General features: G+C 31.8%; 2 protein-coding genes across 2 annotated transcripts; one reads left to right on the top strand and one right to left on the bottom strand.

The window, feature by feature from the left end:
- The first annotated feature begins 954 nt into the window (after positions 1-954).
- LOC110615052 (cytokinin riboside 5'-monophosphate phosphoribohydrolase LOG1) lies at positions 955-2870 on the top strand. The gene is made up of 7 exons (XM_021756756.2): positions 955-1233; positions 1523-1620; positions 1702-1732; positions 1816-1915; positions 2048-2118; positions 2210-2353; positions 2500-2870. The coding sequence occupies exons 1-7, from the start codon at positions 1114-1116 to the stop codon at positions 2593-2595; spliced, it is 660 nt and encodes a 219-aa protein (XP_021612448.1). The 5' UTR covers positions 955-1113; the 3' UTR covers positions 2596-2870.
- A 2476-nt stretch (positions 2871-5346) lies between these two features.
- LOC110615980 (endoglucanase 10) lies at positions 5347-10882 on the bottom strand. The gene is made up of 6 exons (XM_021758257.2): positions 10360-10882; positions 9957-10240; positions 9272-9709; positions 8159-8297; positions 6000-6166; positions 5347-5892 (listed from the first exon to the last, which is right to left on the bottom strand). The coding sequence occupies exons 1-6, from the start codon at positions 10568-10570 to the stop codon at positions 5560-5562; spliced, it is 1572 nt and encodes a 523-aa protein (XP_021613949.1). The 5' UTR covers positions 10571-10882; the 3' UTR covers positions 5347-5559.
- Between the last annotated feature and the right edge of the window lie 2443 nt (positions 10883-13325).

Genomic DNA, 13325 nt, shown 5'->3' with positions numbered 1-13325 from the left:
TGTATGACTATAGATCTATATATTTGTCCTAATAGAATATTATAAAAAAAAAAGGTCCAATTGCTTGAAAATGATCCAAGTTTAGTGAGCCATCTTCGTAAAGAATCTTCCAGGCATGCTCCATTCATTAATTTCTGAGTTCATCTGGCAACTAGCTTATTTAGCCAATACAGAAACTTATCATGCTTTGGTGGAAGGGCAATGTGCCCACGACTCCCTCCCTCTTCCTCATTTCATCTATTAATTGCTCAGATAATTATTATTATTATAAAGCTGCCACTTGATTCTTTTTGTTTTCTCTCTCACTGCCTGGATTGGGGAAGTGATTTCCAGAGCAAACCAAGTGGGATTTTTCATTTTTATTTCTTATTATTTTCTTTTGATGGGAATTTACAAATAAGGAAGAAAAGAAATATAAATGTAGCTTATGAAAAGCCAAGTGAGTTTAAAGAAAGCCCCAGTAGTCTACATCTGGAGTAGCCTTTGGACAATCGCAACCACCGTTTACAGCTGTTATGTAATAACATCTTCATCATCGTCTCCTCGTAGGTCCAACTCTTATGTACTATAAGATGTTTTGTCTTAATAGAGGATGTGCATGCTTGTTGAGAATTTCTAATTGAATTTAAAAAAAAAAAAAACTTATTTTATTTATTTTTAAGACAATGATAATTTATTACATTTCTTATTCAACTCATAATTCATAAATATAATTTAGAACTATGATATAAAATAGTTTGTTTTTCTGGTTAATCTTTAATCTCAGGAGTGTGAATTCTAAACTTTTGATTTTTTTTATTAAGGGAAAAAGATTTGTAACATGTCATAAGAGTTAAAATTGGAATTCTGTAAAGGGAATCAAGAAATATGAAAAATAGAATGTGAACTTGAGATTGACGATTGGAGAAGAAGAGTGGTACGTGGCAGCGATTTGATATAAAAAAGGGACCTATCACTCTCCATTTGTCATTCCCACACTTTTGGCCTCCTTTTCAAGCGATAAGAGTATACACCACTTCCCTCAAACACAACAATCACTTTCTCCTTCTCTTTCTCTATTTCTCCCTGATCCCATTTTCAACCATTAACACTTTCTTTTCAATCTTTCCTCTTATGGAAAATCATCAGCCTTCCTACAATTCCAGATTCCGACGTGTCTGTGTCTTCTGCGGTAGCAGCCCTGGAAAGAATCCTAGCTACCAGCTTGCTGCTATCCAACTTGGTCAGCAACTGGTACGTATCTTTCTTCTTCTTCTTCTCCTCCGCAAAGGTTATGATTTTGCCTCTTTGTTCTTTCGTTAGAAGGGCTGATTGATCATTGGTATTCTTCAAGTTTGATCTTTTGTGTTAAAATTCAAAAGGGTATGGCAGAGCAGAAAACAGAGATCCTGCAATCCTCTGTTCTGCAGCATCCTCTTTTTTTTCTTTGCATTCAATTATCTGGAACTGGGGTAGTTTTATTTGTTAATTAAACAAGTTTGACACGTCTCTTCGTAGAAAATAATAATAAAAATAATTGCAGGTGGAGAGGAACATTGACTTGGTTTATGGAGGAGGAAGCATTGGTCTGATGGGTCTGGTCTCTCAAGCTGTTTACGATGGTGGTCGCCACGTGTTAGGGTAAATCTCTCTTTCTCTCTCTCTCTATCTCTCTTTCTCACATATAATAATCTGAATCTTCTCTTCTTTCTTCTGCTGCAGAGTGATTCCAAAGACTCTCATGCCAAGAGAGGTAACCAAAATTGAACTTTTTTCACAGCCAGAAAGTTTCCCAATATGGAGAAAAGTACTGAATAATCTGCAATATTATGTCAGATAACAGGGGAAACAGTAGGCGAAGTAAGAGCAGTATCAGGCATGCATCAGCGCAAAGCAGAAATGGCTCGTCAAGCTGATGCATTTATAGCCTTACCAGGTAAATGAATCATCTGATATAAATTCCATCTTATAAAATATTTATATCGAGATTTGTGCATAAACCCATTAAAAATTTAGTATTATTAAATTTGGGAATCTCAAAATAACTGTAGATGGAATCATATGACAGGTGGTTATGGAACCTTGGAAGAACTGTTGGAGGTCATAACATGGGCTCAGCTTGGAATCCATGATAAACCGGTAGGGTTTGTAAATGTTCATGAAGAAGAAGAAGAAGAAGATGAAAGAAAAAGTAGTCGATGGAAGTTTAATTTTTTGGGTTGATTTTCAGGTTGGGCTATTGAACGTTGATGGCTACTACAACTCACTGTTATCATTCATTGACAAAGCTGTTGATGAAGGTTTCATTGCTCCAGCTGCCCGTCACATTATTGTTTCTGCCCAATCTGCCCATGAACTCATGTGCAAGCTCGAGGTATCAGCTTAATGCTTCCTCCATTTCTTTTTCTCCTCCTCTTTCATCTTCTCAGCACCTCCATTTTATTTAGAAATCGAGTCCATTAATCTAATCATTTATTAGTTTATATCTGAGCAGAGTGTAATGAAATCTGAATTGAACAGGAATATGAAGCTAGGCACAATGGGGTGGCCTCTAAGCTAAGTTGGGAGATGGAGCAACAATTAGGCTACAAATTAAAGTCAGACATTGCTAGTTGAGATTCTCGTTTTTATATGTTAAATTAAGGATTAGTTAGTTGATTTTCTAAAATTTAATATACACAAAGCTAAATATATAGATGAGATAATAAAAAAAAAAGAAAAAAAAAAAGAGGGAATTATGCCACAGTTCTTTTAATCAGCTGTGGATCATGCTTTTATTTTATTTTTCTTTTGGCAGAATAATTATTAGAATTTTTTTTTTATGTAATTTTGTTAATTAGTGTCTGTCTGTCTTGGATAAACAATATTAATTGTATAATTATGTATTTTAATTTGCTATTACATATCAAATTGATTGCGTTTGTTATAAATTTTCTTTAAAAGAAGAATGGTGATAAAACTAAATAACTAATTATATAAGATTCCGAATTTGAGTTTCAATTGAAATCAAAGGTTTATTTATTTTTTTAAATTTTTTTCAAGAAAATATATTTTACGTTTTTTAATATTTGAAGTAAAATAATCTTTAAATAAAATAAATTTCTCTTTTAAAAAAATAATAAATATTATATTGTAAGAATAGGTAAAATCATAAATATTAAATAGTTTTATTTAATTTAATATCCTGAAATCCAAATAATAAGATTTGTATGTGAATGTAAATTTAAATGGAGAGAAAAATTTTTTTTTTCTTTTGATTCTTTTCTTTTTATCCGCTAGTGTCACATGTCTCTATTACTCAGATCCGTATATACGGACGTGTCATACTTCTTTCCAGATTAAGCAGCTATTTAATTTTTTTTAGCGTGCATGAAGGCAGAGTTGCGAAATAACTGAATTTGCTATCTTTCCACACATCATATAACCATATTGTATTACTTCTCACTGAAATTAGACTCAGTCAATTCGATCTGTCCCGTGTATTTAGATCAAGGTTTAGAATATTGAATTAGGGTTTCATAAGTTTTGGATCTGCATTATTGTTTTTAAATTCGATCTCGCTGAGTGTAGATAAGACAACTATCATCACAATTTAAATATAATTAGATAAATTAAATAAGTAAAGAAATTGATTTTATAAAATAAAGACCAATCAGGAGTTGTGAGGGTAAGAAGGAGACGAGGGACGATGGTGGTTGGCGGAAATAATTGAGGGTACAAGGAACACTTGTCCTTGATCGTACCAGAAAGGGCCAAGTGCCCTTGAGACAATGGAAGAGACTTGTGTGCAAATGGGACACAAATTATAAACTTATGGTGTCCTTGGTGGGGGGTGCATCATCATGGATGTTGGTCTTTTTTTGTAAAATTAAGTACTTATTTACTCTAAATTGTCATTCATTCAAAATCTAAATCAATTAAACTTTGGACTTCAAACCATTCATTCATTTCACTTTGGTCTAAAGTTTATAATACTGTTTTTAGATACAAATACTTAAAGTTAAGAATTAAATTTTTACATAATTGAATTCTCTTTCTAATTTTTAGAGATAAGATTTTCCTTTTTTTTCTTTGATTTTTTTTAAAGGTGTTGTCCTCTTTGCATCTGTCGTTCATCAATCATCAATCGTCTCTGTCTTTTACTCTCCTCATTGGTCACCATATATTGTCGAGCTTTGTGTTTGTTATCGTCCTACTTTTACTGTGGAAACGAAAGACAATGATCTGTCATCTTGTCAAGTGCCTGGTTTCCTCCTCCCAGACGACGAGCTTCGAGACACAGCGGCGGCGAGTTGTTCTCTTTCTATAGGTTAGGATTCTGTTATGCATGGCCGTGGTGATTGGAATTTTTTTAAAGCCCCAACCTATTATATGGTGATTGGAATTTTTCCATAGTTATTGGGCTTTTAACCTTGTTTATCAATGAAACCTTTTTATGTTCTACCAAAAAACATTTAATATAGATTAGTAATCAATTGTAAATTATAAATTGCAATATTTTTATATAATAAGAGCTTTTTAAAGTGAATTTAAAATAAAATATTTTATAAGTAATTTCAAATTCACATCTAAATAAAATTCATTTTATGAAAAAAAAATCCTTTTATATTTATAAACTTAATACATATTTATCACTCTAATTAATTAAAATAAATATATATTTTTATCAAGTTCAAATCTCATATTTCAAACTCCTTCATAAAAACAAGAGGTAAGATTTTTTTTTTTTTACGTCTTAAATGACTAGATTATTTATTTCTTTACTTACATTCCATCTAATTTTTAATTTTTTATAACCAAATCTTTTTTTCCTTACATTTTTTTTAAAAAAAATGTAAATGAGGTTGTTTGAAGGTGATACAAAGTAAAAGCAGTATGAGATAAATTTTGGAAAAATTAATTTTTCTTTTCTTCAAAATTTCAATAAGAAATTGTAATAGTTTGATACCAAATTCCTTGCTTATTTCCACTCGTCCACAATTGTAAAGGCCAATACCCTCCGGACATTTTAAGAATTTTTGGTAATTATGTCTATAGATAATTGTTTTTGGTTTAAATATTAAAATATATAAATCTCTGTTTAGTAATAATAATTTTATAAAAATTTAATTCAATTAATTTTTTTTCTAATAATTCATTATTTAAAAACTTTATTTTTAAAAATTAAAAAAATTCATATTAAAAAAATTAAAATCTCAAAAGATTTTGAAAAAAATTCATTCAAATTCTTTTTTTATAAAATAAACCATATTAAATGAATGGAAAAGTTTGCGGTTGCCAAATTTGCTTCCAAATAGTTTATGTTGATCTTGGTTCAATTACAGAGTAAGTGATGCCGAGCTGTAAGTCCAATTCTCAAGCAATTACTTGAAGAACAAGAACAAGCATTCGTATTTAGAGTTATTCCTCCAAGTACAAAAAAAGAGAAGAAAATTGCTCCTTGCACAAGAACCCTAGCTCAGGTTTCACAAATATAAAACAAACTATTTTAGAACACCATATATAGGGAAACAAATAACCTAACAAGTAAAGCTACATATAATACAAACAAAGTGGGACTAGATATGTACCCAGGTTGATTTAAGTGAAGGATTGAACTACTGAAGAGGTGGTGACGAGACCAGAGAGAAGCCCAACGATTACTGCACTGTTATATGTGCTTGGTTCCCCTTGCATTGTGTTGTTCCGAGAATCATCATATGTTTCATTTCGGAAAGGCCCACCCACAAGCCCTCCAACGGCTATGTTGGGATTGGGCTCTTCTGAATCAAGCCATTTCCAGCCATCCTTGCAGCCAGTTGTTGCATCAACTGGGATTGAAGCTCCCCTATGGTGCACGTATTGTGGAAACTTGTCACCATATCCAACAAGAAAGCTCATTTTCAGAGCATTGTTGCCCAAGACATAATCAGCCTGGATGAAGATACAGAATATTATCAGGTCTGAAAGGAGTGCCTTCTAGACAAATTAATTTAGCATTCTTTAAACTACAGAATATGTGTGAATACTAGCTGCTGTACCTGGGACCTGGCAAATTTCCGAAGATCTGATGGTTTGTATGATTTTCCATTGCATGATAGCTTTGCAGTCCTTGAAGTAAGCATGTAGTCACTATAAAGAGTAGCTAAAAATGCAGAAGCAACAGGATGTTGCAGACCATTCCAATCACTGACCAATACAAGGCCACCTGCATCAAACAAGCTATACATTTTAAATACAAGAGACCTGACAATTGCAATTGAGAAGAAAACCGAGTAATTCTACCATACAAAGATTCTATCAGAAACTGGCTAAAATATTCCGATATCTCAGCATGAAACTTTTAGTCTGCTAAAATGTGAAGCATATCATGGTAATCTTACTCTGTAAAGATTTCCGCTTAGCCTTCCAAAGCTTTTTAACCATCTTTACTGGAAATAAAAGCAGTAGCCCGCTTAAGGGTGGATATATGACTAATAGTCAATTTCCTTATAAAGCAGCAAGACATTAGTTACTAGTAGGGCTGTGTATGATTTTGGGTCCCGAACTGAACCGAAGAACCGTACTCGAACTGTACTAGAATTGAGAAAGAATCGAAACAAACTTATTTTACTATTTGGTTCTAATTCTAGTTTTTTGTCAAGAATCATATCGAAGAACTGAATTTATATATATATATAATGATTTTAGTAATATTATGATTCTATTATATAGTTACAATAATATGTTTTTATATTTTATATAGTTCAAATATAATTTTATAAATTATATTATTAAAAATATATACTTCTATTTAAAAAATTCAAATCTTAATTTTATAAATTTTTAAACAACATATAGTAGAAAACTATAAATATGTCAGAATATAGATACGCTAGTTATTTTTGAATTATTTGAAATTTAACTTAATAAAAGTTTAGTTTATGTGAGTGTATATATCTCTTTGATTATTTTTATATTTAATATTATCTAACTATTTTATAAATTAAATTATTCATATAATTTATATGTAACTCTCTCTTTTAATTATTAAATAGTTATTAACAATATTATAAAATAATTATATGTTCTAATTAGTTATTAAAAATTTCTAACAATATGATTTAAATAATTGAATTTGTTAAGTATTGTTTATTCTACCTAAATAGATTATATCCGTGTGTGTGTTTGTGTGTGTATGTATTTATTATTTCAGCCATAAATGTATTAGTTATTTTATGATTTTTAATTATATGAGTGAATCATATTAATAATATAATATATCTTTATATATTAATTACACAAATACATTTTAATTAAAATTATGTAATTAATAACTAAATATAAAATACCATAACACTCTTATCAAGAACGTACACAATATATATTCATATTAATGTTAATATTGTTTAAATGCTATGTATTATTATTTTTATTATTATTTCGATGTTAATTATGTACTATTTAAAAATAAATGTAAGAATATTATATTTTTATTTGCAAAAATCAATATTTTAACTAAAATTGAAATTAAAATTAAAGTTAAAAAGAATCAAAATCAGAAACGGAACTGAACTGAAATTGTTTAGAACTGTATCGGAACAATATTGAAATTTGGTTCCAAGTAAGATTCCCAAAAATCGAAGAACCGGAGGCTTTGTTCCGGTTCTTTTTCTTAGCAAGAACCATATTAGAACTGGAACCGAACAACCCTAGTTACTAGATTGATCAAGACAAAAGCACCCATCACTCATTTTTGTCAATAATTTTCACAATACAAGCAGCACTCCATTTATCTATTTCCTTGTATAAACTATAATGGACCGAAAATAACAAAATATCATAAGTTTCCTCAGCAAAACGACGAAATATAGAAAGGGAAGAGAAGCAAAGCCGCCATTCCCTGAAGAGATGTGTGGAATAGTTTGATAAGGGTCACTTGGACCTAACTGACTGTTTAGTATACAAGGAGCTGTATCTTTATAAACACTTGATGCATCAAGGTCAGTCTGCACCGGTTGGATGTAAATCATAATAAAAGCATTGTATGTACAAATCATAAGTCATAACAGACCATGGGAACTTGATCAAAACATGGACTTGGAAAATATAGCATCTAACTGGTTATCCTACTTGTATAGGGTATAGCACCTAGTCATATCTAACTGGTGTATCCTACTCATATAGCACCTAGTCATATATTATTAAGGAAGAATATTACCGACAGTTCTACTAGTTGTGGCAGTTGGAGAATTCGGTATAAGGCCACACATCACAGCTTCAGCTGTTGTCCTGTACATTTGAAGACCTGAGTTTGAAGAATCTTGCTCACCAAAGAAGGTTAATCTGGACAGTAGAACCTGCACCGAAATAAATTGTTTTTAATGTAATAAGCAGAATTGGACTTTTCAAAGAAAAATGGTAAAATGAAGATCCAAACAGACTCCAAAAAGGAAGAGGATCTTGACCTAAAAAACTCTGTTTAAAATAATATTTTCTGAAAGAAGACGCTAAAAATTTTCAATGTATGCCTGCCCGGATGTTATGCACTGGGACTATAGATTCAACCACAAAATGTTAACTTACTAAGGGCATGCACTTCTGTCATGCTCTATAACTTATATGGAACAAGAGAATGAACAACCAGACAGAAAGTCTGGTTTAATCATACCGCATATCACTTTATTTTTCGATTCAGTCCAAAAATATGAAGGTAAATTTTTGGGCATAAATTTCAACATTTATGTAGCTAATTTGATGGTCCTTTTCTCAGCCTAATCAATTATGGTTTAACTGCATCTGCGAGTGAAATTTCCAATATTCATGTATGCCAAATTCATTTTTCTCAGTATTGTTTGATGAGAAGTTAATTAGCACCATATAATGCTGAAAGCAAAATTCTCTTCATCATTTAGTATAAAAGGTTCTAAAAGTATTTGAAACAGAAAAAATAAACAGTGTTAAAAAACCTACAGACCCAACATGCATTGACATTTGTGCATTTAGGTTCACTGGTAGTAACAAAGAGCACACATTGACATAAACAACTTCCATTCCCTGATTTTAGAGTTCACCAGAACATGCCATAACTACAAGAACAGAACACATAAGGAAGCTAACATTAACATAAGCTAAACCCAGATGCATAGAATGCAGGATCCATAGCAAACAGACATCATATGACTAATATCCATCTAAATTTTGGCATGCTTACAAGAAAACACACTAAACCGTTCAGTGAATGGTTGCCCTATAATGAAGTAAACAAGTCTAGAAATTTTAGATATTGTTGCAGGAGAAAAGAAAGAATACGGGTTTTTATAGATCTATATACCTGGGTTCCTGCTAGTTTATTGTCCCAGCAAAACCAGGTTGGACTTCCCCAGTTTGCAAAGGATTTTCCATTTTGCCCAGTCACATATTGAAGATATGATTTATCCCCTGTAGCATGGTAGAGCCAGCTAGCTGCCCACAGGAGCTCATCACCATATCCTGTTGAATTGTAATAGTTCTGAACGTCAGGGATGCTCTCGCTGTAGGAGCCTCTATGTTTATCAGCAAAACTAAATAATTCTTCAGCATGCTTAAGCAGCGTGCTTGAATATGTGGGGTCACTTTTCTTGAACACCAGTGATGCTGAAGCCATAGCTGCTGCAGTTTCAGCTGCAACCTCTGTTCCTGGAAAAGATGTATTCACCTGAATGAGAGGCCTCTTCTCAGTCATGACCTCAGGCCTGTCCCAACAACCATGGTCTGTCTTAGGGTCACCAACCTGTCCCAAAGAACAAACCCATATTTTGAGCTGGATTTATAATAACAAGTAGATTCTCCAGTTCTTGATGTACCAAGTGGAAAGATAGATTCCCAACTCATTTCCAATTATAGGATTCATGACATATCTAGAAACAACTTGAACAACTCTACTACGTTCCTTCAATCTTTTCTAACATGAGGACGAACCATGAAAATAACATAAATTTTTTTTGCGAAGTCAAATACTTCCAAGGTTATAAAAATACCTGAATATAGAGCACATTTTCCGCAGCATGAGCATTGATGAGGTAGTCAGTGATCCACTTGAGCGAATCTTGAGCGGGTTCCAACTGATTAACAGCATCCATCTGATCCCCATACTCAAGGATGGCCCAGGATAACACTGTGGCAGTAAAAGCCATTGGGAAACCAAACTTCATATGATCTCCTGCATCATACATTCCTTTCGAAAGGTCCAATTTCGCTTCACTCCCATCTTTAAGAGCCGAATTCCCTCTCCAAGATATCTTGTTATCCTCCAACTTACCAGCTGCATTAATGGAGTAGCATTTCAACAAACACTTGAGGAACTAAACTAGCAACAAAAAGGGGGAAAAAAAAGACTACGCAATTAAAAAAGAAAATGACGAATTAATGTATAGTACGTACACTTTTGCACATCGAAGAATTGCATAGCAACTTTAAGAGCATCAGCGTACTTCTTATCGACGGCGCCAGGAGGCCCTGGAACAGGAGAAGCGTCATCGGATTTACCAGTTTTCTTTTTAACAGTGTAAACGACGGCAACCACAACCAATGCCAATACTACAGCCACAATAAACCATCCACAGAACCCCCTGGACTTCGATTTCTCTCCCATTTTAGGCAATGCGAGCTTCGTATCAACAGCTGATCACTCAACACCTACAGAGAACAATCTTCAAGGTCCAGATCTACCATATACAGAAAGAGAAAGTAATTCTAGGATTCAGGAGACTGTACGAGTGCTCTCATAAAGAAGAAATCTATGGAGTTTGAGTGGATTTTACAAAATGTAGCAAAGCAAATGCTCGTTTAAGCTGGATCTGAGCTCATCGGATCGGAAGTGTGTCCGATTTTGTTGGTAATAAGGTGGTTACTTTGGTCACCGACAAGTGGAATAATATCATCTCCTTTCCCGGTATTTTAAGTTTTCGCAGTTTTTTGCTTGGCCTGAAATGACAGATATGTCCCTGGATTTAAGAATGTAGAGCCGAGATCTGCGCAGTGACCAGCCGTCAAAATAAACGGAGAGAAGACTGTTGTCTTCCGTTATTTACTTGAGTGGGACCAGTCGTATCTGATATGGAACGTTCAGCTGCATCACCGACAATTGGTAAAATGATAAGGACCGCTCATCTCATCTCCGAAGAATTTGTGACCTTCGTTTGGTGGTGATTTGGGATTTTAAGCAAACTCTGTAAGCAGTGAGTGGCTAGTGGGTACTGCTTAATGGTGAAATTGATGGTCCAGTTATGATGTCCGTTTCCACAATAGGCCCATAGAAATAAGGACCACCTTTAATTGAATTTGGTAAGTGGACCTCGGATAGTTATGCTCTTTTATGCATGCAGGTCCAGGCCAGCCAAATCGTTTTTTTTTTTTAAATAAAAAAAAAAAACTACCCATTTAATTATTTCACAATTCTACCTGCACATATTTTATTATTTAAATTCTATTTTTTAAAATATTATACCAAATAGGCTCGTTCTTACTCACCGACCTACTTTTACTAATCCTCTTTGCTATCAATTTTTATGTATATTCATTTCCTTCAAACTTTCTCTCAATTCAATTCAAAATATTTACAATATGAAAATTTAAAAGTGCAATAAATACATTTTAGGTGTAATAGCGAGTCCATTACACTTTCAAATGTGAGAATTTAAGTTTGATTTTTAAAAATAATATTATTGAAAGGGCAATTACGAATTCCGAAAGATTAATTTTTAATGCAAAAAAATATCTAGAAGGGCATTATGAAAAGCTCTTAGGTGAAGTTCTTCTTTCTTTCCTTTTTCTCCTTCAATGGTATCTGCTATTCCAAATCAAAAACCCATTTTTGTTTTTATTTCACATATATACGTCCATGTTTCTCAACCACACTATCTTTTTTTGGGTGGAAGTTCCCTCTTTTGGAAAGTAAAGGACAAGTCCTCATATATCTTCTTAAATTATGTCCACATCTTTAAAAATGCAGATCATCTTCTTATTAAATTCAGCCCACACCTAACTAAGTTGGGCGGGTTATTATCGTGAAATTATAAAAAATGGATTGATAAAATTGTTCTACAGGAAATTAAATTTAATTTAATTTATAAAATGACTAAACTCTTACAAAATAAAAAATTATACGATATAATTATTATTTTATATACGAGAAATATATAAAATGACAAACGCAAATGGAGAAGGTTTGGCTTGAAAATCTTGTCAACTATATCCACAAAACATATCTATGGACCAATTGCATCAATTAACAATTGCATTAAAAAATTTCAAAGACACCCTCTAAAAGAAATAATCAAACCAAAACACTGTAATCTCCCAGCCAATCAGAGGGGAAGAGGAAACCAAATTTCTTTACTAGAAAATGCCTTTTTTTTATTTAACTCGGAGAGGTAGAGAAATACACGTGGAGGGCATGAACTAGAATATTCTCTCTAACAATTTGTCCATCTTCAGACCCTTTCCCTTTCCGAGTAGCTTTCTTAGTTTTTTTTTATTTCTTTTTCTAAAAAACTATTTGAAACGTAAATTTAAATTGTAAAAATAGGAGATAGAAATCATTTTGTGCATTTTTATTAAAAAGAAACGCTAAGAAATTTGAGTAGTTGATAATTCCGAAGTTTGGCACCCACACTAATGCATTATTATTATTATTATTAATGTAAATTATATTTCATTTTTAAATTTAAAATAATTTACTAATAAATTTTTATATTTTTAAAATTAAATTTTTCTATAATCATTATATTTTTAAAATTATATACTTAAATTTCTCTTTAATCAATCTATACTCATTCATTATAATTTAAATATTTTAATCTTTCTTTTTTATTTAAAAAAATATTTAAAATTTTCATTAATTTTTATCGACTTTTTTTTATAATATTTCATTTAATTAATTTTTAATATTTTTTATTCTTTAATTTTCATTCATTAAAATATTTTAATACTTATAATTTTTAAACTTTTAAATTTTTAAAAACTACTTACAATTTCAACTATTATTTATTTCTCTTCTCCTCCTATACGTTATCACTATTATTATTGGGATAGTTATAGTTCATAGTCTAAAGAAAAGTAAACACAAACTTAGCTGTGAAATTACATTCAGAAAGCTCCATAATATAAATGATTATGGTAAGATTGAAGATATCATAAGCATGTCATTTTTGTTGGGATAAATTATAATTATCATATGCTGTTGATTTCCTTATTCCTATGATACTAGAGGTTCTGAGGCATAAACCCAGTAACATTTGAAACTGTATCAAATACTATTACATTATTTGCCCAATACACTTTGCTGTCATTTTCATATTAATTTGGAGTCTAGAAATTGTTGTTTATAAAAAATACGATACCATGAG

Source organism: Manihot esculenta, chromosome 5 (genome assembly GCF_001659605.2).
Source record: "Manihot esculenta cultivar AM560-2 chromosome 5, M.esculenta_v8, whole genome shotgun sequence".
Taxonomy (NCBI): Eukaryota; Viridiplantae; Streptophyta; class Magnoliopsida; order Malpighiales; family Euphorbiaceae; genus Manihot; species Manihot esculenta.
Note: the sequence above shows the minus strand (reverse complement) of the source record. Positions and strands in the feature narration are given on the sequence as shown.